The sequence below is a fragment of the Lepus europaeus genome, chromosome 3, assembly GCF_033115175.1.
Source record: "Lepus europaeus isolate LE1 chromosome 3, mLepTim1.pri, whole genome shotgun sequence".
Lineage (NCBI taxonomy): Eukaryota > Metazoa > Chordata > Mammalia > Lagomorpha > Leporidae > Lepus > Lepus europaeus.
Genome location: NC_084829.1, coordinates 61,266,394 through 61,290,797, shown reverse-complemented (window position 1 = coordinate 61,290,797; position 24,404 = coordinate 61,266,394). Strand labels below are relative to the sequence as shown.

Below are 24,404 nucleotides of genomic sequence, written 5' to 3'. Positions count from 1 at the left end.
GGCTAGGGAGTGCAGTGGAGGATGGCCCTAGTCCTTGGGTCCTGCACCCCATGGGAGACCAGGAGAAGCACCTGGCTCCTGCCATCGGATCAGCGCGGTGCGCCGGCCGCAGCGCACCAACCGCGGCGGCCATTGGAGGGTGAACCAACGGCAAAAGGAAGACCTTTCTCTCTGTCTCTCTCTCTCACTGTCCACTCTGCCTGTAAAAAAAAAAAAAAAAAAAAAAAAAAAAGAATCTCTCACTGCAATATATAAAAAATGGCAGGGACATACATGTACTTTCTCTGAAGAAAACATCTTCAACTTCACTTACAATCTCATGAGAGTTACTCTCCACATGCAATAAAATCAGAATTGTTTTGTGTTTGAATTTGGTAAAACATTTTAAGTAAATTTTTCCATATGATTTTTTAACTCGGAAAAACTCATTCTCTCAAAATATGTTTTGTGTCTGAGTTTGGATTACTTAGAGCACTGGATGCAAATATACCTCGAAAACTGATATTAAAAACTCAGCAAATAATAAATACTGGAAGTAAAGAGTTAAAAATAAAATACTATCTACTATTTGTAAACTGAATACATGTAAGTTTTAGTAGCAATACTCTTGGAAGCAATATTCACCATCAAAATGGACTGACCCAATCGAGAGCTATGAATTAATAAGTTATAAATAGAGAATATTTTCTACTGAAATCCCAAGAGAAATGTCAACAATGAACTTGAACTGTGCAGCCTTCCTTAATGTCCTTGTTCTGTGAGAATGCTTAACAGCTGCTAAGAAATGTGTAAGAAACTCAGTGATGTGTTCTTAATTTGTTTTTCTTTTTTTTCAATATTTATTTATTTGGAAGAGTTAGAGAGACTTGAACTGGATTCATATGGGATGCCAACATTGCAGGCTGAAGCCTAACCCTCTGTGTAATAATGCTGGTCCCAAGTGTGCTAATTTTTAAGAACTAGTTCTTGGGTATAGGGCATGGGAGACAGAGGGGAAGCCAATTTGTATCTTTAGCTAATTTCCCTGGCTAAAATACTTTCACTATGTATTCAATTTCAAGCTACCAACATGAATTCTCTGAATGTGAAGTAGGGAAAAGATGTGCAAAATCAGCTCTCCTCAGCCTGCTCTAGAGTACCTTCACCACGTTCAACCAGGTGAAACCTGTGTGTAAAAAATGGGGGGTTGGGGAATCAGCAAACTTTCTGGATATTTGTCTAATTGTAGTGGTCATTATGTGAATGTTTTTACTGGATTAAAAACAAGGGAGGGGACAGGAGGTGTGAGTTTCTGGCACAGTAGTTAAGATGCTCTTTGGGATACCAGCATCCCCTATTGAAGTGCCTGGGTTTGAAGCTTCTGGTTCCAGCTTTATTCTAATGCACACACTAGGAAGCAGCAGGAGATGGCTTATGTATTGGGGTCCCTGCCACTGATGTGGGAGACAGGGATGGAGTTTTGAGATCCTGGCTTTAGCCTGACCCAACCCTGGTTATTGTGGGAGTTTGGGAAGTGAACAAGTGGATGAAAAATCTGTCTCTGTCTCTCTCAGTCCCTCTTCCTTTCAAATAAAGTGAAAATAAGTAAATGCATTTTAAAAGGGAATTTGGGCCATTTACATATCTAGAGGTGCTACTTAGGAACCTTGGAATGTATCCAATATGCTGTGGGGCCCCTCGCACAGGAACCGGGTAGTGTACTCAGAAGTGAAATCACAGTTCTGGGGAAATCTCTGCCGTGATGGCTGGTTGGCTGTTCCCTTGATGACTGCTGTGGTTAATCAAGGGTGTAAGTGAAGCTCCTGCATCAGCAGTCCTGGGGAATCATCACAGATCTTTCTTTCATATCAGTGCTTCACAGGAAAATGGCTTGGTTTTCTCTGTAATTTATTATTATGTACAAATATATTATTTGTCACTCAGAGGGAAGACTACCTAAAATAATCAGAAACTGATGACTATGCCATGACTGTGATAAAGAGACAGGGAGTTCTCACAAGAATCACTGATTAGAGGTCAAGGAACACTCTGTACAGGCTGTTTGAATGGCTGGGCTTGCCAATTTCCTGATGCTAGTTTAAAAAAAAAAAAATGGAGAAGGGGCCCTGCTTCAAGATGCTTTTTATGTGTTCACACTGTTTTGTTTCATAAAGTGCCCTGACACTGTGTCTTTTATGCCTGACCCATCTCTTACATTATTTTAACATTTAGTTTGCTCCTAGTTGTACTGAAATACAACTATGAAATATGGCTCTGCTGATAGGGATGCATGAAAATCATCATACTCTTAAGTAACAGCATTTTCCTAAATTTGCACACACAGTCATCATCATTGCATTGATACGTGAACTGGTAAGGAAAGCTGGATGTCTCTGGATAGGTTCTCCCATATTATCTTCATATATCTTCCCTATAATCTTCAAAATATATGTCCCCATATTTTCCTGTTACAAACAGGGAACTGAAACAATCACACCACCAATTAAATCTTAAGTTAGTCTTTGTAGGGTCCAGATGCTTTATGGAGCCTCCATCTCTGCTGTGTGCCTTTACTGCCATCTGCTGATAGTGAGTCCCTGGGCTGTGAGTGTCCACACCAGCTATTTTTATGCAGAGCTAAGTGTCACAACTCAGCTAAAACATTCATTTGAACACGGAGAACAGAACTGCTGCAATGGAACTTAACCTCTAACAACCCAAAATCTAGCCTAAGACGGTTCTTTGAAATGAAAGTTCCAAGCTGGCGCTTAATATATATGCTCTCCATTCACTTTAGAGCAATCAACTGCATTCAATTCAATAAACACGTAAGCTAGTTATTTTTGGTTATAAATTCAATATTTGTTAATCTGGAAAGTCACTTAGTTGCAATTTATATTGCAACTTACCCATACAGAGAACTGATTTTTGTGTTAATTTTAAATGTCTAACTCAGATAAATGAAAGAAACAGAGAAAGAAAGGAAGGAATCAAGGAAGAAATAAAAAAAGGGAGGGGAACTTGTCAAAAACACCAGCACCTCAAAGTCTAAAATAAACAAACTGGCATCATTGTTGGATGATAGCAAGCCTAGTGACAAGAGAAAGGAGCATTTATGTTTTGTACATGTGAGAGTTCAATAGCATAACCAATTTTACCATATTCTCCAGAAGCAGTTGGTGCTGTCTAGTTTTCTTACTGTTATATCATGGTTTCATGTTGAAATTACATCAATTGTGTTTCATGTGACTGCAGCAAGGCATTGTGGTAGTTATTTAAAGCATTTAATTTCATTATGGTTTAATATCAGCATCTCATGTAAATCCAAGATTTGACATATCAAACATAGGAACCTTACAGAGAAAAACAATCCACACTTCCTTTTTCTCTCTGGAAGGAAAACAAAACACTTATATGCTTTTGAAATATACCACTAGAAAAAAATATGAGACAGATGCAGTCAAATGCCTCACTAGAAAACAAACCTGAGATGGAAAAAGCTAAAGAAATTAGTCCTTCCATATTTAGAACTGCAAATCATAAAGGCACCTCTAAATGGCTTGTTTAACTTTGCTTCATTCTGCCTTTCAGAAATTAAATATAACTTTCTGTTTACATGGCCCTTCAAAGATAAGGTCTTGGTTTCATCTTCTCTTGTTATCTTCTCTTAAAAGATAAAAATAAAAGAAAATGTGGGATTGTGGTCAAAACGACTCTGTAACTTCATACTTTAATGCTCCTCCTCAGTGTCAAACACATCGCAGCTATAGAGAAAATAACAAAGCAGACAGCGAAAAACAGAAAGGCAAGTTCAAAACAGAGTAAACAACTCCCAAAACAGGAATCAGACAAGATCACCAAGCAGCAAAAGAGGTAAAGCTGCAAGCATGCCAAGACACAGTTCTAGACACAGGGCAGCTCAGTTTCATCATGGTGATGGAAACAAACTACGAGGGTCTTTTAAAAAGTTCACGGGCAGGTAGAACTGAATTTATTTGAGTGGCAAAAAAAATTAAATTTGTGCATAGTGTTTTCATAATAGGCATTTTCATGAACATTTTTGAAACCTCCTCATACTTGTTCAACAACACTTATGAAAGATATTATATAAATATAGATATACAAAGATAGATATATACAGACATAATACATAAAATATTCAATGGGTAATAAATATACATATACTTGTATGTTTATTATTTGTGTACATAATACATATTATGTGTGGGTATACACATGTGTGTATGCATGTCGGGCAGGCTGCCATCTGTGACTCTTTCAGCAAGCTCCCTGTCTATGAAGATAATAAAATGCAGCCAAAGAATTGCAATTTAATTGTATAAGACTCTCAGCTCTGTGAATAGACCTATGGATACCTTCACCATAAGACAAAGTTACCAAATGTCCATCACCCAAAATTCTGATTTAGGTATCAGAAGGTCATAGGGGTTCTCATTAGGTACGTAAGGTTGAGCACTGCAAAGGAGTACAGGAGAAGGGAAATGGGAATGGGGGAAATCTAAAAAACAAAAACTTTCCATTCAAAGTGAACCTACACAGAGCAATGTCAGAACACACGATGAAACAAGAAAATCAGCAACCAATCAGCAAGAATCACTCTAGGCAAAAGAATTTTGATGGAAGAGTCTGACGAAAAACTCTAAAATAAGTGTTTTTAACATGATAGAAAGCCTAAATACAGGAATAAGTTTTATCTAGAATAAGAAATTATAAAAAGCAAGGCAGGAAGAAATTAAACACAAAGTCACAGAAAAAAATTCCAGTTATTTGAAATAAAAATACTCATAGAAATTTAAAACTGAATAGATAGTTGAAGAAACTAAGTGATGCATAAGAATATATGACAGAAAAATCAAGATAATTTTTCCAAAAAGAATAAAAATTTGATTGCAAAACTTAAAGGATACCTTATGGGCTCCCAAAAATGTCTAAAGTGTAAGTCCTAAGAATAAAAATTTCAAAGAATATCATAAGACATTATTTGAGGTGATTTAGGTGAGAATTTTCCAAAACTGAAGGAATATGTAATTCTTGAGATCATAAGGGTACTTGGCCTAAGGATTTGAGAGGAATAGTGATTAATTTATACCTAGATTCATTATCACAGATACAGGCAAGATCTTACAGCTGCCAGAGAGAAAAGGTAAATAAGTAACATCATTTTTCAATTGAACTTAGAATAATTTCACATAAATAATAAATTGAAAAAAATGTTCAAGTACTATCTTTAAAATCCTAAAAGAAAAGATTAATATAAGAGTCCATTCAGAGTTAAACTATTATTCCTGGGAGATATGAAATGTGATATACGAATTTGCTATCCATAGATACAAAAAATATTAAAGATATAGTTAGTAAAAACATAGATAAATAAGTATACCTGGAAGAAAGACACAGGAACTAAGAAAAAACAGTTAAATATTGATAAATTATTTTATCTTTGTGATTCATGTTTTATCTTAAAAGGTTAAATTAAAAATATTATGTTCAAATTTCAAAAAATTTTAAGACACAAATTTTAACAAATTTAAAATCCTCATTTTCAATATACAGTTATAGCTATTGATAGTATTACTGAAAGAGTTCTAGTGTTTCCTCTGTGCATTTTCCCATGAAAATGATATCATATAATCCAAATTATCTATTTTTCTATTTCATATGTTCTCTCATGTTATTACTTACTACTCTATAATTCTTTATTTTAAAGATTTATTTTGCAAGAGTTACAGAGAGACAGGAAGAGACACATAGAGAGGGAAAATCTTCCATCCACTGATTCACTCCCCTGATAGCTGCAATGGCCAGCACCAGGCCAGGCCACAGCTGGGTGTCAAGAGCTTCATCCAGGTCTTCCATTTGGGTGCCCAAGATCCAAGCACTTGGGCCATCTTCCACTGCTTTTCCCAGGCCATTACCAGGGAGCAGGATTGGAAGTGGAGCAACCAGGGCACATATTGAGATCACAGGCTGTGGCTTTACCTGCTGTACCACAACACGGTCCCCTGTAATTCTTATTTAAGGGCTGGATAGCATTACATTATGTAAGAGTGTTTGATTTAGTTAACTGGCCAGCCAACTTTTCATTTTTAGATTTTTACAATCCTCCCCTTTATTTTAGTTGCCCTGATCTTCCAGTATGAGCAGGGTCTTCTAAAAATTTTCCAAATAAATTGACTTTTAGCATACCTAAAGATTATAGATCTACAAAACACTGTGTTAACGATCCTGAAAAAAGGTCTATTTCATCAAATTCTAATTTTTAAAATAATACAACTTGAGTATTTGATTTAAAACTTCATTACAAGCAATATTAGAACACTTCAACATGATTGTAATTTATTTTCATAAAAATCTCTTTAGAGATTCCTGCCTAGTCAGCAAATAATTACTTTAACTTGGATTTTAATATTAGCACTGAATGATTTATGTACATTAAATAATGTGGTTCTCACTAACCATTTATTAGCTAAGAATGATGATCTCCCTTCTGTGGATAATCACACTTCAGGGAAGAAAGGTTAAGTGGTTTGCCTAAGATCACTCAGCCTGTCAATGGATTATCTCAAAGTATGATCCTTAAGTCTTTAAATCATTAGACTTAGCTAGGCTCAGCAATACTTGAGAAGCATATGGGATATGCACCCAGATTTTTCCTCTATCAATTTATGTAGCAAAATGTGTAATATGTTTATAGAGCATTTTTTGTTTCTCATGACAAAGGTATATAAGAAAATACAAGACATTATAAAAATGAATGTGATCATGTCTACATGTAGAAAACAACTGACAGAATTAGAGTATAAATTTCCGAAATGGTCCATACACTAAGCAGGCAATGGAATCAACCATTTGTTGAAGTGTTGGAGAAGAAAGAGGGGGAATAACAGAACACAAATAGTGTGGGTTACTTTTGTAGAACAGCAGTTCAGGATTTTATTTCAACAAGCTCTGAATGAACAGAGATCTTATTTAAGAAAAAGGACCTATGTATCCATGGAAGCTTTTCCCTCCATCTCCAATGTAAAGCACTGATACGTGTCAACTTGGCCACATCAAAAATGACAGGAAACATGCTTCAGAGTTTCTGTCAACACATAGCTCATACAAGTGGGAAATTCTTAGAAGTCGAGACTGTTCTCTGATGATCTAATCAGAATTAGAAACGAACTTGGAAAACCAGAGTGAAGGCAGGAAATGAGTGGGATGATTAATTGGAAGGACCAGATCAGATTTGCAGCACTAGGTAGAAGGAGACAAAAACCAGCTGTGCCATTTGGATGGGAAAGGGAGGAGGGCACCGAGGGTTCGTTTGTTTTTTTTTTTTCCTAATTAACTCTGCAAAATTATTTTAAGAAAAAGGATTATCAATTTATGTAACTAATTATTTTTTAATAAAATTGACTTTTTTTTTTTAAGTAGAATGGCCAACTGTCCGATTTGCGAGGAGTTTCCCTGGTGTTAGCACTGAGAATTTTGCACCTATGGAATCTCTTACATCAAGAAAACTGAAAAGATTAGTTAAAATTAAAAATAAATTTAGATGGGGGGAGGGGCGGTGCTGTGGAGCAGTGGGTTAAAGCCCTGGCCTGAAGTGCCAGCGTCCCATATGGGTGCCAGTTCTAGTCCTGGCTGCTCCTCTTCCGATCCAGCTCTCTGCTGATGGTCCCTGCACCCATGCCCACGAAGGAGACCCCGAGGAAGCTCCTGGCTCCTGGCTTCGGATCGAAGCAGCTCCAGCCGTTACCGCCATCTGGGGAGTGAGCCAGCGGATGGAAGACCCCCTCTCTCTCTCTGCCTCTCTCTATAACTCTGCCTTTCAAATAAATAAAATCTTTTTTAAAAATGTAGGTGGGTTTAGTGTACAAAATTTGGAAAATAGAAATAAGCAAAAAATGAAGAAATCGTCCACACTCTCAGTATGCACAAATAGGCACCACTAATATCAGCGCTGACCTTCTAATGCTATTTCTTTGAAATAAACTTCATAACAATGCAAGTTGCAATTTGCTGCAAATGGCATGTTTCAAAGTAATATCCTCTGAATTGCTCTTTTTAAAATTCTAAATAAACAGTTTAAAAAGGATTCCAAATACCTCAGGATATATATGTACCTATTCATCGGATCGCATCACTCTAAAGTCCCTGATTAATTTTCAATTGTGTATTGACCATTTCTGCTATTCATTCTTCAAATTCCCTTAACCTTACACTTTTCTTTATCTCTGAGACACAGTATCAGCCAGTACATTAGCAGCATGCTTTCTGAGTTCTGATAGCTGTATCACAGTGTAATCTTGCTGCTCAGGGGTATGTAGCTTTCATTTCTTGTTCCATTTCTATTTTGCCTGTAGGCTAGGGAGGGGAAAATTTTACCTAGGGATTTTAGGGTCACTTAACATTAATGTTACTTGTTCAATAGTCTCCTACATGACTGAGACCATATGTCCAACCACAGTTAGCACTTAAAATTTATCAACACTTACTTATATATGTAAAACTATTTTTGTTTACTGGGGACTTAACTCTGAAAGCATTTAAATTCCTGATTAAAAGTAAGGAGAAAAAAAAGGAAATACAGTGTTAGGAAACTGTATAAAAAATTCACACTTGGTTGAGGCCATGTTTCAGCATTATTTTGATCCAGAAAGTACCTCTTTAATTGAAGCAGCACTTACCACCCATGTGTGAAGGTACTCTGTTGTTGCCAGTAACACATGCAACAGTGGCTTCTTCTGTTTTACTTCTAGCTACACAGTGCCAGTTGGTAGCCCTGAAGTTGCTTGCATGATTGAAATGGCTGCAGATGGAAAACCTCCAATGCAGAAGAAAAACATAGAAACAACCTATACTCAGGTAGGTATGCAAATACCTGTTTGCAAATACTCAATGTGCCTTCAATACTCTAAGTCTTTGCTTTTAAGTTAGTAGGCATTAGTCCTATTTCTTAACTGAACAAATTCCCTTATAAATACTCTTTAACAAAGCACCAAGAAATTCATCTCATGTTTTAAGTATAATTAAATATATTTAATGTTTACTGGCACTAAAATGCTTTATTAAATTTAAAATAAATTGATTTTCCTGCCACATTTTGGAATTAATATATATTGTTCTTAAATTTTTTACAAAAGAGATAGCTCAGGAATAGGGAAATATTAGCCAGATATTAAATAGTTCTTAAAACTTTATCTTCTTAGGCTGGCGCCGTGGCTCAATAGGCTAATCCTGTGCCTGCGGCGCCGGCACACCGGGTTCTAGTCCCAGTCAGGGCGCCAGATTCTGTCTCAGTTGCCCCTCTTCCAGGCCAGCTCTCTGCTATGGCCCGGGAGTGCAGTAGAGGATGGCCCAAGTGCTTGGGCCCTGCACCCCATGAGAGACCAGGAGAAACACCTGACACCTGCCTTCGGATCAGTGCGGTGCACCAGCCCCGGCGGCCATTGGAGGGTGAACCAACGGAAAAGGAAGACCTTTCTCTCTCACTGTCCACTCTGCCTGTCAAAAAAAAAAAAAAAAAAAAACCTCTATCTTCTTGTATTATGATATGGGAGTATTGGTGCTATGTTGTTAAGATGTCCATTGCCAGGCCAGCACCATGGCTTACTAGGTTAATCCTCCACCTGTGGCGCTGGCATCCCACATGGGCGCCGGGTTCTAGTCCCGGTTGCTCCTCTTCCAGTCCAGCTCTCTGCTGTGGCCTGGGAGGGCAGTGGAGGATGGCCTAAGTCCTTGGGTCCTGCACCCACGTGGGAGACCAGGAGGAAGCACCTGGCTCCTGGCTTTGGATCAGGGCAGCGCTGGCTGTGGCGGCCATTTGGGGAGTGAACAATCAGAAGGAAGGTCTTTTTCTCTGTCTCTCTCTCACTGTCAAAAAAAATTTAAAAAAAAATGTTCATTGTCAGTTTTTCTGACATGCACTGGTCAGAAAATTTTTCTTAGAAACATCAAATGAAGCTAAATTGAAAGACAAAAGTATGTCTGTCCCTCCAGAGACCAGGCAATTTGCTAAATTCTTTCAGTTTTAATGATGTGATTCATTCCACACTTCTGAGTATGACTTTATTGCAATACATTTAAGATAAAGAATTTCTGATTCATTTGATCATCATGGAGAGTTAATCTGTATAATTAGAGCTCCAAAGTGCTAATTTTGGTGCACATTAAAGCTGTCAATATGAATGGCCCTAATGAATTGGAAATTTGATTTGTTTCCATTTCTTCTCTATAGACTCTTGGTGAGTGTATATAAGCACCCAAAAGAAGCACTGTCATTCGCATAAGCACATGACGTTTTCTATATATGGTCACAGGCACTACCTATTCTACAGGAACCCTGAAAACCGAGAATGACTATCTCCTTTCAGTGGCTAAGAAACCATCAGTTTTGTCCACAATTTTACAGCAATAAGAGACTTGACCCCCGGCTTTCTGATTCTCAATGCCTTTTTATTCCTTTATAATATTCTCCTTACTGAATCAGACTCAGAACTGTTTGAACAGGTTGTTAGGGTAGGAATAAAATTGTTTTCATTTAAAAAAAAATTGTCCTAGGACCCAAGAGGGTCAAACATTTAGACTTAAGACATGGAATATTCAAGTAGTGGAAGACAAATGCAACACTGTAAAGCAATCAATGTTATTACATCTTTATTAACTCCTTCTATTCATTCATCTTTATCTATTGAAAGTTCCATATTCTCTCACAAATAACATGTAATTTAGACATTAATGGTTCACATCTTTGATAAGCAGAATTCAGCAGGTGTTCATTAAATATATTTTTGTTGATGAATATGGTAGATGTGACATATATATATAGCCTTTTTACAAATCAGTCACCTTGCCTCTGGGCTAAAGTAAAGCTGATCAGAATGTCCCAAAAAATACAAATGCACAAACAAGGACTAACCCATGAGAATGGAATTTTTAATTTCATTGAAAATAATTTGGGTAATTTTAAGGTGGAAAAGAGAAAGTGCTGAGACTCTCCAGCGCTGGTCACCATTGCTACTCTCAGAGCTGTCACAGGATTCTACCAGTCTCTATCTCCTTGCCTTAAGCCCAGCTTACGTTATCCCCTTAGCTTAGCTCAGGCACACCTGGGGAGACTGTATGTGTTTGAGACTCTTAGACTAGCCCCAAATCCAAAAATGGTTATGGTATGCACAGACATTCCCACTTTAGGATGATTCAATGATTTCATAATGGTGCCAAAGCAATAACTATTCTGTAGAAAATGCATACTTCCAGTTTTAAGTTTTGATCCACTCCTACGCTAAGAATATGTGATACATCACTCTTTCTTGATGTTGGGCAGACCCAGTAGACCACAGCTGCCATCAGTCACATGACCACAAAGGGGTACAACCAACTCTACTGTGTACTGTTTTTCTGTTTCTATTCCATTTATTTCTACCATGATATTTGCTTCTATCTGTTGACTTTTGACTTGGTTTGTGCTTCTTTCTTTAATTCCTTCAGGGTAAAAATAGATTCATCAATATTTTTCTTTTTTCATTTTGTTTTATTTTGTTATATGAGAAGTGAAGAGACAAACTGAGAAAGAGCAAGCTCCCATCTGCTGACTCACTTCCCAGATGCCTGAAATGGCCAGAACTGTACCAGGGCAAAGCTGTGGAGCTGGGAAGTCAATCAAGGTCTCACACATAGATTCAGGGACTAACCGGCTCAAACCGTCACATACTGCCTCCCAGGGCATACATTGACAAAAAGCTGGAATTGGGAGCCGGAGCCAAGAATTGAACCAAGACACTCCAATATAGGATGTAGGCATCCCAACCAGTGTATTTTTTTATGTTCCATTTATTTATCTTTATTTGAAAGGCAGAGTGGAGTTGGGGATGGGGCAGTGAGAGATCTATTGTCCATCAACTTGTTCACTCCCCAAATGGCCACAACAGCCAGGGATGGGCCAGGCTGAAGCCAAGAGACTTAAACACCATCCAGGTCTCCCATATAGGTGGCAGAGACCCAAGTACTTGAGCTATCACCTGCATTTGCAGGAAGGGCATTTGCAGGAAGCTTGATCAGAAGCAGAATGGGAATGCAAACCCAGGCACTCCAATATGGGAATCAGACCTCTAAAATGACAACTAACCACTGTGCCACAACATGCAGCCCCCAACTGAAATCTTAAGTACCAAGCTAAGCACTCACCCCTCTTTTTTTAATGTAGTCATTTAGCACCACTTAGAACTACTTAGAACTACTTTTGCTGCAAGCCATGTATTTTGATATGTCAAATTTTTTGTTTGTCTCAAAAAAGTTTCTGATTTCCTCCTGACTCATTGATTATGCATGAATATGCTAATTTGTGCATAACTTTCACTTTATGATACTGATTTTTAATTTTATTTCGTTTGTTGTCAGAAAAGGTATTTGGTATGATTTCAAACTTCATGAATGTGTTAAAACTTGTTTTGTGATATCTATCACGGAAAATGTTCCAAGTTCTTGAGAATAATGCATTCTGATGCTGTTGGGTGAAAAATTCTGTACATATTTATGAGACGCATTTGGTCCATGGTGTTGTTCAAGCCTTTGTTTCCTTATTATATACTTTTAGAAATTTTTATTTATTTGAAAGTCTGAATTACCAAAGAAGGAGAGAGAGAGAGATCTTCCATCTGCCAGTTCACTCTCCAGGCAGCCACAATGGCCAGAGCTCAGCTAGGCCAAAGCCAGGAGCCAGGACCTTCACCTGGGTCTCTTGCTTGGGTGACATAGGCCCAAGTACCAAGGACATCCTCTGCTGCATTTCTCAGGCATTTAGCGGGGGGCAGTATCAAAAGTGGAGCAGTCGGGATATGAACCGACGCCCACATAGGATACCAGCATCCCAGGCAGCTTTACCTGCTATACTACAACGCCAACCTCTCCTTATTATTTTTCATTTGAATGTTTTATTCATCTTTGAAAGTTAGCTATTGAAATCTCCTGCTATTATTAGGTTGCTGTCCGTTGCTACTTTAAGTTTGTCACAGTTTACTGCATTTATTTGGATTACTGATGTTGGGCATTGATATAAATATATATACACATGCAAATACATCTTTTTGAGCATATATATAGTTAACATATATTGATATTGGGTATATAATATATTATTGTTTTCTGTTTCTAGTGGATCAACTGTATTATCATTATATCACGTCCTACTTTGTCTCCTGTGATACTTTTTTTTTTAAGATCTTATTATTTATTTTATTTGAGAGTTAGCATTACAGACAGTGAGAGGGAGAGACAGAGAGAAAGCTCCTCCCTCCATTGGTTCACTCTCCAAATGGCCACAATGGCCGGAGCTGCGCTGATCCGAAGCCAGGAGCCAGGGGCTTCCTCTTGGTCTCCCATGTGGGTGCCTTGGCCTAAGGACCCGAGCTATCCTCCTCTGCCTTCCCAGGCCACAGCAGAGAGCTGGACTGGAAGAGGAGCAACGTGGAGTAGAACCCGGCGCCCATATGGGATGCCAGTGCTGCAGGTGGAGGATTAACCAAGTGAGCCACGGCGCTGGCCCGCCTTGTGACACTTTTGACTTAAAGTTTCCTTTGTCTGACACAGTGTAGCTCCTCTGTTCCCTTTTAGCTGCCACTGACATGCAATATCTTTTTTTGTCCTCTCACTTTCCACTTGTCTACATTCTGAAATATAAAGTAAATCTCCTGCAGACAGAATAGAGTTAAATCTGGTTTAATTATTAATTCTTCCACTCAGTCTCTTAATTAATTCTGTCTCTTAATTATATTCACATTCATACAGATAGATAAGGATTTACTGTTGTCATTTTGTTGCTGTCTCTAGTTTTTTTTCTCATTTTCCTCTTGTGCTTTCTTCCTTTGTTTTTTGTTAAGTTTAAAGTGATACACTTTGATTTATTTCTCTTTTTAATATGTTTCATAGGTATTTTTGCAGTTACTATGAGAAGCACATAAAATGTTTTATAGCTGTAACAGTCTATTTTAAGCTGATCACTTCAATCACATACAAAACTCTACTTCTTTTCTCACGTAAACTTTGTTATTAATGTCAAAATAACATATTTTTATATTGTGTGTTCACAAACATTTCACATATCTATTGTTATACTTTTGTCTTTTCATTTCTATACCAAAATCTAAAGTGATTTATATGCCATTGTTACAGTATTCTGTGTTTGTCTGTATATCTACTCTTTTTTTTTTTTTTTTTTTTTGACAGGCAGAGTGGACAGTGAGACAGAGAGAGACAGAGAGAAAGGTCTTCCTTTTTGCTGTTGGTTCACCCTCCAATGGCCGCTGCGGCCAGCGCGCTGCGGCTGGCGCACCACGCTGATCCGAAGGCAGGAGCCAGGTGCTTATCCTGGTCTCCCATGGGGTGCAGGGCCCAAGCACTTGAGCCATCCTCCACTGCACTCCTGGGCCATAGCAGAGAGCTGGCCTGGAAGAGGGGCAACCGGGACAGAATCCGGCGCCCCGACCAGGACTAGAATATATCTACTCTTAACAACAAACTTTAGACTTTCATATAGCTTTGCATTATTGTCTAGCATCCTTTTACTTCAACTTAAATGACTCCCATTAGTATTTCCTATAAAGCAGATCCAAAGAAGAACTCCCTCAGCTTTTATTTATCTGGGAAAATATTCAGGTTTTCTTCATTTCTGAAGGAAAATTTTGACAGATATAGTGTTTTGAATTGCCTGGGCTTTTTTTCAGCACTATGTATGTATCATCAACTCCCTTCAGACCTGCAAGGTTTCCATGGTGAAATATGCTAGTATCTCCATATGAGCATCTATTTACATGACAAATCACTTTTCTCGTGCATATTTAAGAATTCTCTTTGTGCTTGATTTTTCATAAATCGATTGTAATGTGTCTCAGAGTGAAATTCTTCAGTCAGAGCCCTTTGGGGTTCTTGATTCTGGATGCCCATTTCCCTTCTAGATACTCAGTTTCCAACCATTATTTTTTCACATAAGGTTCTTATCCTTACTCTCTCTCTCTCTCTTCTCCTTCTGTGATTTTCATATTGCATATATTAATTTACTTGATGGTTTTCTAAAAGTCCCTTAGCATTTCTTCATTCTTCTTCATAATTGTTTTCTTCTTGCTCCTCCAAATGGATAGTTTCAAGTGGCCTGTCTGAGTTCACTGGTTCTTTCCTCTGCTTTATCAAATCTGCTGTTAAACTGTTTAAACAAAGTTTTTAATTCAGGCATTTTACTTTAAGATCCAAAATTTATGGTTAGTTCATTTATTTATTTTCTCCTTTCTGATTTCTCATTTTGTTCATCACTTTCATGACTTGTTGAGCATCTTCAAGATGACTACTTTGTCAGATAAATCATATACCTCCATTTTCTTGGGGATGATTTCTGAAGAATTATTTTCTTCCCTTGATCGGACCATGTTTTCTGTTTCCTTTTATGTTTTGTAACTTTGTGGTGGGATCTACAAATCTGAATAAAATACAACCACCAATTCTAAGAACATAATAATATTCCCTTCCTTCTTCCCCCATCTGCCTCCCACTTTCTTTCCTTCTCCCTTTGTCATTTTTTAATTTTTGAGATAACATCATTTAAATTTATGTTATAGTAAAAAGGCTTAATACTTCACTGAATAAGAAGTTTAACAAGTAAAAAGTGAAAAAATCCTATTTTAGTGGGAACACAGACAACAGCTATAGACAACATTAGAATGGAAAAAAATGACCATTTCACCCATATAAAGTAAATTGTAAAGGAATCACAGATCATTAAAACTAGAGTAGTAGAACTTTTTTTTTTTTTTTTTTTTTTTTGGAGACAGAGTGGACAGTGAGAGACAGAAAGACAGAGAGAAAGGTCGGTCTTCCTTTGCCGTTGGTTCACCCTCCAATGGCCGCCGCAGCCAGTGTGCTGCGGCCGGCGCACCGCGCTGGTCCAATGGCAGGAGCCAGATGCTTATCCTGTCTCTCCCATGGAGTGCAGGGCCCAAGGACTTGGGCCATCCTCCACTGCACTCCCGGTCCACAACAGAGAGCTGGCCTGGAAGAGGGGCAACTGGAAGAGGGGAATCCGGCGCCCCGACCGGGACTAGAATCCGGTGTGCCAGCGCCGCTAGGTGGAGGATTAGCCTGTTGAGCCGCGGCGCCGGCCAGTAGAACATTCTTAACCATTGGGTTGACAAAGGTATAAAATAAAGTTTTATAAAACTATATTGGGGCAATACTGATACATAGATATTTCTTTTTATTTATTTTGTTTGTTTATTCATTTGCTTTTGAATTTTAGCTCCCGCATATAAGGGAAAACATGAAGTATTTGTCTTTCTGTGTCTGTCTTATTTCACTCAGCATGATATCCTACAGTTGCATCAATTTTGGTGCAAATGCTAGAATTTCATTCTTATTTGTAGTGAATAATATTCCATTGTGTAAATATACCACATTTTCTTTATCCATTCATCTGAGGATGGAGACTTTGTTTGATTTCAGATTTTGGCTGTTGTGAACAGTGCTGCTATAAACATGGTAGTGCAGGTATCTCTTTGATACATTGTTTTCAAGGCTTTTGGCTATATATTCAGATATGGGATTGGTAGATTATATGATAAGCCTATTTCTAGTTTTTTAATAAATCTCCATACTGTTTTCCACTGTGATTGCACTACTTTCCAATTCCACCAACAGTGTGCAAGTGTTCCTCTTTGTCCACATCCTCACCAGCATTTGTTACTCTCTGTGTTTTGGATTTTTGCCATTCTAACAGGGGTGAGGTGATATCTCATTGTAGTTTTGATTCAAATTTCCCCAATGGCTAGTGATGTTGAACATTTATTCATATATTTGTTAGTCATTTGTATTTCTTTTGAGAACTATCTATTGAAGTCCTTTGTCCATTTCTCCACTAAATTTGTTTTGTTCTTATTGTTGAGTTTTTAAAGTTGCTGATATATTCAGGATATTAATCCTTTGTCAGATAGGTGGTTTTGATTTGCAAATATTTTTCCCATTGTGTTGAATGTCTTTTCACTCTATTGATCATTTCCTTTGCTGTGCAAAAGCTTCTGAGTTTGCTACAGTCCCATTGTGTATTTTGCTTTTGTTGCCTGTTCCTTGGGGGTCTTGTCCAAAAAGCCATATGTTACACTGATGTCTTGGAGTATTCCCCTATTTTCCTATATTTTCTTCTGGCAATTTCGTAGTCTCAGGCCTTAAATTTAGAGATTTGATCCAGCTTGAGTTGATTTTTGTATATCATGAGAGATATACATCTAATTTCATTCTTCCACATATATATCTCCAATTTTGCCAGCACCATCTGTTGAAGAGATTATCCTTACCCCACTATATGGTCTGAGCCCATTTATTAAAGATCAGTTGGCTTTATATATGTGGATTAATTTCTGGGCTGCCTATCCTGTTTCATTGAACTGTTTATTGGCTTTTATGCCAGTACCATGCTGCTTTAATTACTATAGCTTTGTAGTATTTTTGAAGCTAGATATCATGATGCCTGCAGCTTGATTTTTCTTGTTCAGATTCACTTTGACTATTCTGGGTCTTTCATGATTGCATATGAATATCAGGCTTTTTCTAACACTGTAAAGAATGTCATTGGTATTTCAATTGAGATTGCACTGAATCTGTAGATTGCTTTAGGTAGTATAGACATTTTGATGATATTGATTCATCCAATAAAGAGCAAGAAATATCTTTCCCTTTTTTGTGTGCTTGATGATTCCTTTCATCAGTGCTTGATAATTTTCATTATAGAGAGCTTTTACTTCTTTGGTTAAATTTGATTTGATTTTTTGTGGCTATTATGAAGGGAATTCTCTCTTGTTTTTGCTTTCTGAGTTCATCACTAGCACACAAAAAAGCTACTGTTTTTTGTATGTTCAGTTTATAACTTGCAACTTTACTGAGTTGGTTTATCATTCTAACAGCATTTTGGTGGAGTATTTAGGTTTTTTCATATAGTATATCATGTCATTTGCAAACATGGATAATCTGACTTCCTCTTTTCCACTTTGATGGCATTTATTTCTTTCTCCTCCCTAATTGCTTTTGCTAAAACTTTCAGTACTATATTGAATAAAAGTGGCAAAAGTAGGCATCCTTATCTTGGTCCAGATCTGAAGGGAAATATTTTAAGCTTTTCCCCATTCAATATGATATTGGCTGTTGGTTTGTGACATACAGACTTTATAATTTTGAGGAATGTTCCTTCTATATCTAATTTGTGGAAGGTTTTTATGAAGAAGGGATGTTGAATCTTATCAAAATACTTACATAGCTGATTTCAAACTTGCTTTCATTTCACTCTTAATTGTATTCTAGATTTCTCATAAAGGAATTGGTACATGTATCATTGTCGCATTTATCTCTATGACAGAAGGGAGTTTCAGGGCTTGTTAGTCTGTTGTCCTGCTGACCTGTAGACTATTGTTGTTAACTAATTTCTTTATGATTTATTTCCCTGATTATGGTTAATTTCCTTATAAACAAGAATGGTTGTACATCATTCTCCTGCTGACTTGTAGAATATTGTTGCTAACTAATATCTTTATGATTTATTTTTCCTGATGATGGTTAATTTCCTTATAAACAAGAATGATTGTACATCTTTCTTAAGTATCTAGACTTCCTTAAATCAGTATGTTCACTGGGTAGCAACTCAATTTGTTGATTGCTTCACTAAAGTTCAGCTTTCCCCTCAACAAGGTGAGAAGTTATAATTTTAATAGCATTTCCTAGTCCAGAAAACCTGAAGAATCAATATTTAGAGATGGCATCATGGCACTGGTGCAGTAGATTGTCTGTGCCTGCAATGCCAGCACCCCATATCAGAGTGCCAGTTTGAGTCCTGGCTACTGCACTTCTGGTCCAGCTCACTATTAATGTGCCTGAGGAAGCAGCAGAAGATGGCCCAAGTGCTTGGACTCTTGCCACACATGTGGGAGATTCAGATGGAATTCTAAGCTTCTGGCTTTAGCCTGGCTCTGCCTCAGCCATTAAAGCCATCTGGGGAGTGAACCCACAGATGGAAGATATCTTTCTCTCTCTATCTGTCCTTCTGCCATTCAAATAAATTAAATCTTTTTTAAAAAGAATCAAACTTATATGTGAAGTATGGGGCCAATGAGAACTTCACTGATATTTAACAATTTTAAAAGTATAAACTTTTTGTGTGAACTACTTCATGCTAACCATATAAGTCATTCAGTAACTTTCATATAAGTATGCATCACCCTGTACTCTATATAATATATTCATGTATTCAATATAGCAAGGTATTCTAGACTAATATTGTGACATTCCTCTTGAACTACATCTGGTAAGGTTTTCTTACATGCTCAATCTAGCAAAATAGCAAGGTTCTAAGATGGCATAAAGTAGTAAAAGAGGCCTAAAAGAGAAGCAGAAAATTAAGGGAATATAAGATTGAGTTTCAAGAAACAGGTCATTTGTAATAATCATATATCAAAATTCCTGGGGCCGGCACCGTGGCTCAACAGGCTAATCCTCCACCTTGCGGCGTCGGCACACCGGGTTCTAGTCCCGGTTGGGGAACAGGATTCTGTCCCGGTTGCCTCTCTTCCAGGCCAGCTCTCTGCTATGGCCCAGGAAGGCAGTGGAGGATGGCCCAAGTGCTTGGGCCCTGCACCCCACGGGAGACCAGGAGAAGCACCTGGCTCCTGCCTTCAGATCAGCATAGCGCGCCTACCGTGGTGGCCATTGGAGGATGAACCAACGGCAAAAAGGAAGATCTTTCTCTCTGTCTCTCTCTCTCACTGTCCACTCTGCCTGTCAAAAAAAATAAATTCCTATTTTTAAAATAAAACTGTTCGGCCGGCACCACGGCTCACTAGGCTAACCCTCCACCTGCGGCGCTGGCACACCAGATTCTAGTTCCAGTTGGGGCGCCAGATTCTGTCCCAGTTGCTCCTCTTCCAGTCCAGCTCTCTGCTGTGGCCCAAGAGAGCAGTGGAGGATGGCCCAAGTCCTTGGGCCCTGCACCCACATTGGACCAGGAGAAGCACCTTGCTCCTGCCTTCGGATCAGCGTGGTGTACTGGCCACAGCGCGCTGGCTGCGGCGGCCGTTGGAGGGTGAACCAACGGCAAAGGAAGACCTTTCTCTCTCTCTCTCTCGCTGTCCACTCTGCCTGTCAAAAAATAAATAAATAAATAAATAAAATAAAGATAAAACTGTTCTAAGAGAATCCAGAGATTATCAGGCCAGAGACCTTACCCTAAAAATGAATACGAATTAATACCACAAACACTGTATGTAGATTATTATACCATAAGGAAAAGCAGGAGAGAAAGAGTGAAATCTTTTAACTGCAAAAGGATGTGGATTTAGATAAATACTGTTTCTGCCTTTTGATCCCTTCTCATTTAATGCCTCTAAACAGTTTTTAAGAGCTTAAGTCTTATTTACATGAAAAAGGTTATTTAAGTAAATCTTTCTTCTGGAACATTTTACCCAACTTCATTTATCCAACTTTATTCCAAGACTCAATAATTCTGGTTGTGCATTTACTTGCATACAACTTAGACAATATAAAAAATTGTTAAATTAAGCAGTTCATTTCAATTGTAAGTCATCACATTCTTAGACAAAGATAAGTTTGGTCTGGTAATTAATCTTAACCACAAAGTATATTTGCAGTTACCTACCCCTATTTCGTTAACACAAAAGACATTTAACTTCAGACAAAATTGAGGCTGTAAAATAAAACTAAACATTGAATCAAGATATCATTACAGAAATGTGTGCAATGCCCAAATTTAAAACAGAACACAAGAGAAACAGTGCAGCTTTTCATCCACAAACCCCTTTTTTAGAAGTTTGCTTCTCCTTCCCATATCTGCTTATTTTATTCACACATATATAAAAAGGCAGGTATATTCTTTTAAACAGAAACTCTGAGAGGCAAAGGAATGTTCATTTCACTCTTGTCAGATGTAGAGTCCTTTTGCCTCAGTCGCCACTCATATTTTTCTATTATCTTGATGATTCTTCCTTGATTGTCCATGTCTGTTCTCTGTGCTTTTATCTTGTAAGATCATATCTTGATGTCAGACTCTATTCTCTATAGTCTGATTCACAAAGAGTTATTAGAAAAGACTTATTTTAAAGACCTGTCTCCTTAGGAATGATTATACACACAAAAGGCAGCTCTTGGATAATTGAGAGTCTGGGGATAGAAGAAGTCAACCATTTTAATGGTTATCTATGTGCAGGCAATAGCAGCTGATTTTTTTTTACACATTTTGGGGCTCCAACTAAGCTAGGGCCTGGGATCAGAAGAAATACAAGAGCCATCTACTTCCACTGTTTGGCTGTTTTTTAATGGTCTAATAAATCATAGATAGCACCATAGATTTTCCCTTATATCTGCCTGTGGCTGACAGAAGAAGAGGGCATTTTTCAATCCTCTATCAGTTTTTTGCTAAAACTGCACACTTGTCAAAGAAGTGAGAGGTTTGTCTTTCCAGGTGTGTGATCAATGCACAATGATATCAGAGATCCTCAGTGAGAGAAAGATCATACTTTGGGTGTATTGAGTCTGAAAATTCATATCAGATCCCATATTGTATTGACAGGGAAACACTTATCTCAGCTAATTAAAAAAAAAGCCAACTCATGTTCGTTAGATCAATTAATATAAACCGACACAGCAAGTGAGGGAAAAACGAAGTGAAAGCAAACGCACATTCTCCAATGCTGTGTTAGGGCTTCTATTTTGCTTTTATTTTTTAAATTATTTTGATATTTGTGAGGCAGAGAGACAGAGAGGAAGGGACAGAGAGCAAGAAAACTCGCAAATATGGGTTCACCATCTCAAATGCCCACAGCAGCCAGGACTGGCAGGGCCACAGTCAAAACTAGGAACTCAATCTGCCAGGAACTCAAATACTTCAGCCATCACCACTGCCTCTCAGGGTCCACATTAGTAGGAAGTTGTAGTCAACCAAAAACAGGTATCAAACTCAGCATTTTAACTGCTAGCTCTGCCCTTGTGTGAGAGCTGTATTGATGCACTTCAAAACTTTTAGCTATTCTGCCATTCTTAATAACATTTCCTGTAATTAAGATACAAAGCACTCGGAAAATTTCCAAAATGATCATAGGAACAGAAACAGGAATTTGGGAGATAAGAGCTCAAATACAAAGTTAACTTGACCTGTTGGGGGGCTAGGAAATGCTTTGATATCTTAGAAATAAATATGCTCAGTTCTCTAAAAGTACATTTTCATCGAGATAGTAAATGTTAGTATAAATTATAAGTAGTGCTGTTGGGCATCATTCATGCCCTTCTAACTCTAGACTCCCACCTTAATTATTTGTCTTGAGTTTTTGAATTCTTGCAATGATTGTTTTCCATTTCATTTTATCTGTAATAAGCACTTAAATGTTTTTCAGAAGTCAGCTTGGGGATTGAGAGTGTGTTCTGGGAATGGGGACATCAAACACATTAACACGCACAAATGCTGCTGCCTCATAGGGCAAACAACTCTGAAGAGCAGCATATCATTAACAGATCATTGGGATGAGAATTCCATTTCCTATGTTGATAAGGGTTGGGAAGAAAAGCTGAGTAGGAGTTGAAATCCTGTAAGAGATTTTTGTCACCACGCTGCTCAGTGAGAATGAGCTCTGCAATGAGCATTGGATGTGCGAAGAAAATTTACTGATACTCTCAATATCAATTCCCTCTTGTTTCTCAGATTGGTACATTTTGTTACACAGAAGGGGGCTCTAGATTTTGATATAATGTGGCCACTAAATGTCAGCTTCATCAGGAGCCCCATTGACAAAACAGCAAGCTTTTCCAAAGCTGGAGAGAAAAAGCTGTTTTGTTATTTAGAGAAAGCATGTTAGTCTCCAATACCATGCTTACACCTTTTCAAAGAACAATTTAGATTTTATATGCTGGTGGCCTTTCAGATGGTCAGACTTCTTTCTCAAATTGGGAGACTGGGAAAATGCACTGTGGCACAGTGGGTTGAGCCACTGCTTGGCATGCTTACAGCCCATATCTCCTGTATTAGAGCACATTGGATTGTGTTCCGCTTCGTATCCAACATCTTGCCAATCAACCTGGGAGGCATCAGATGATAGCCCAAGTACTTGGATTCTTACCACCCAATGTGGGAGACCTAGATGGAGTTTCTGGCTTCTGACTTCAGCTCCTTGGCTGTTGCAGGCATTTGGGGAGTGAAACAATAGATGGAATGGATGGAAAATATCTGTGTGTGTGTGTGTGTGGTGTGATATGCGGTGTGTGTCTTTTCTGTCTGAACCTCTCCCTTTCAAATAAAGAAATAATAAATAAAAAATTTAAATTTTTTAACTTTTATTTAATGAATATAAATTTCCAATGTACAGCTTATGGGTTTATGGATTACAATGGCTTCCCCCTCCCATATCTTCCCTCCCACCCGCAACCGTCCCCTCTCCCGTTCCCTTTCCCCTTCCATTCACATCAAGATTCATTTTCTATTCTCTTTATATACAGAAGATCAATTTAGTACATATTACATAAAGATTTCAACAGTTTGCACCCACATAGAAACACAAAGTGAAAAAAAAATACTGTTGGAGTACTAGTTATAGCATTAAGTCACAATGAACAGCACATTAAGGGCAGAGATCCCACATGAGGAGCAAGTGCACAGTGGCTCCTGTTGTTGACCCAACAAATTGACACTCTAGTTTATGGTGCCAGTAACCACCCTGGGCTCTCATCATGAGTTGCCAAGGCTATGGAAGCCTTTTGAGTTCACCGACTCTGATCATATTTAGACAAGGTCATAAAAGACAGGGTAAGGATAGTAACCAATGATCCTAAGAGTGGCATTAACCAGGTTTGAACAATTATACAGCATTAAGTGGGGAAGAGGACCATCAGTACACACAGGTTGGGAGTAGAGCCATTGGTGGTAGAGTAGAGGTTATGATTACGAAGGAATGAGGCCCAAGTGCGCTAGACAGGGTCTAGAACAAAGGACAGAGTCATTATTAGAGGAGCTAAGAAAGGTGCTGTCTAAGCTACAAGTAATTTTTCTGATTGAGAGGCAAATAGAACCTGACAGAAGGGGCTTGATAATAATCTGTTGGGCTTTTGGCCTTCTAAGTTAAGAGGCCCAGACCTATCTATCTCTTCACATGGGGTATATCCTAAGGGAGGTGTGAACCTCCTAGGGGAAGGCACTCTGTTGACTTTCATTACTTAGCTGGCCTGGGAGGAGTGCTAGCCAGGTAAAGGCAGGGGGCATCTCTAACAAGAAATGTACAGTTCTGCCTGCAATGTTGCTGACCCTACTTGGCCGTCCCCTCAGATGCAGTGGTCACTTTGGAAGCTGGGCTGAGTGAAGGGCTTTTCAGCTTAGAGCCAGTAAGATCTGTGGC

The 24,404-nt window shown here is 38.2% G+C and overlaps 1 protein-coding gene across 1 annotated transcript in view; it reads left to right on the top strand.

Annotated features, from left to right (window-relative positions):
* EYS (eyes shut homolog) overlaps window positions 1–24,404 on the top strand; it is a 1,789,541-nt gene that overhangs the window by 1,456,904 nt on the left and 308,233 nt on the right. Inside the window, 1 exon segment of the mRNA XM_062187220.1 lies at window positions 8,748–8,853. Coding sequence (XP_062043204.1) covers window positions 8,748–8,853 — 106 coding nt within the window.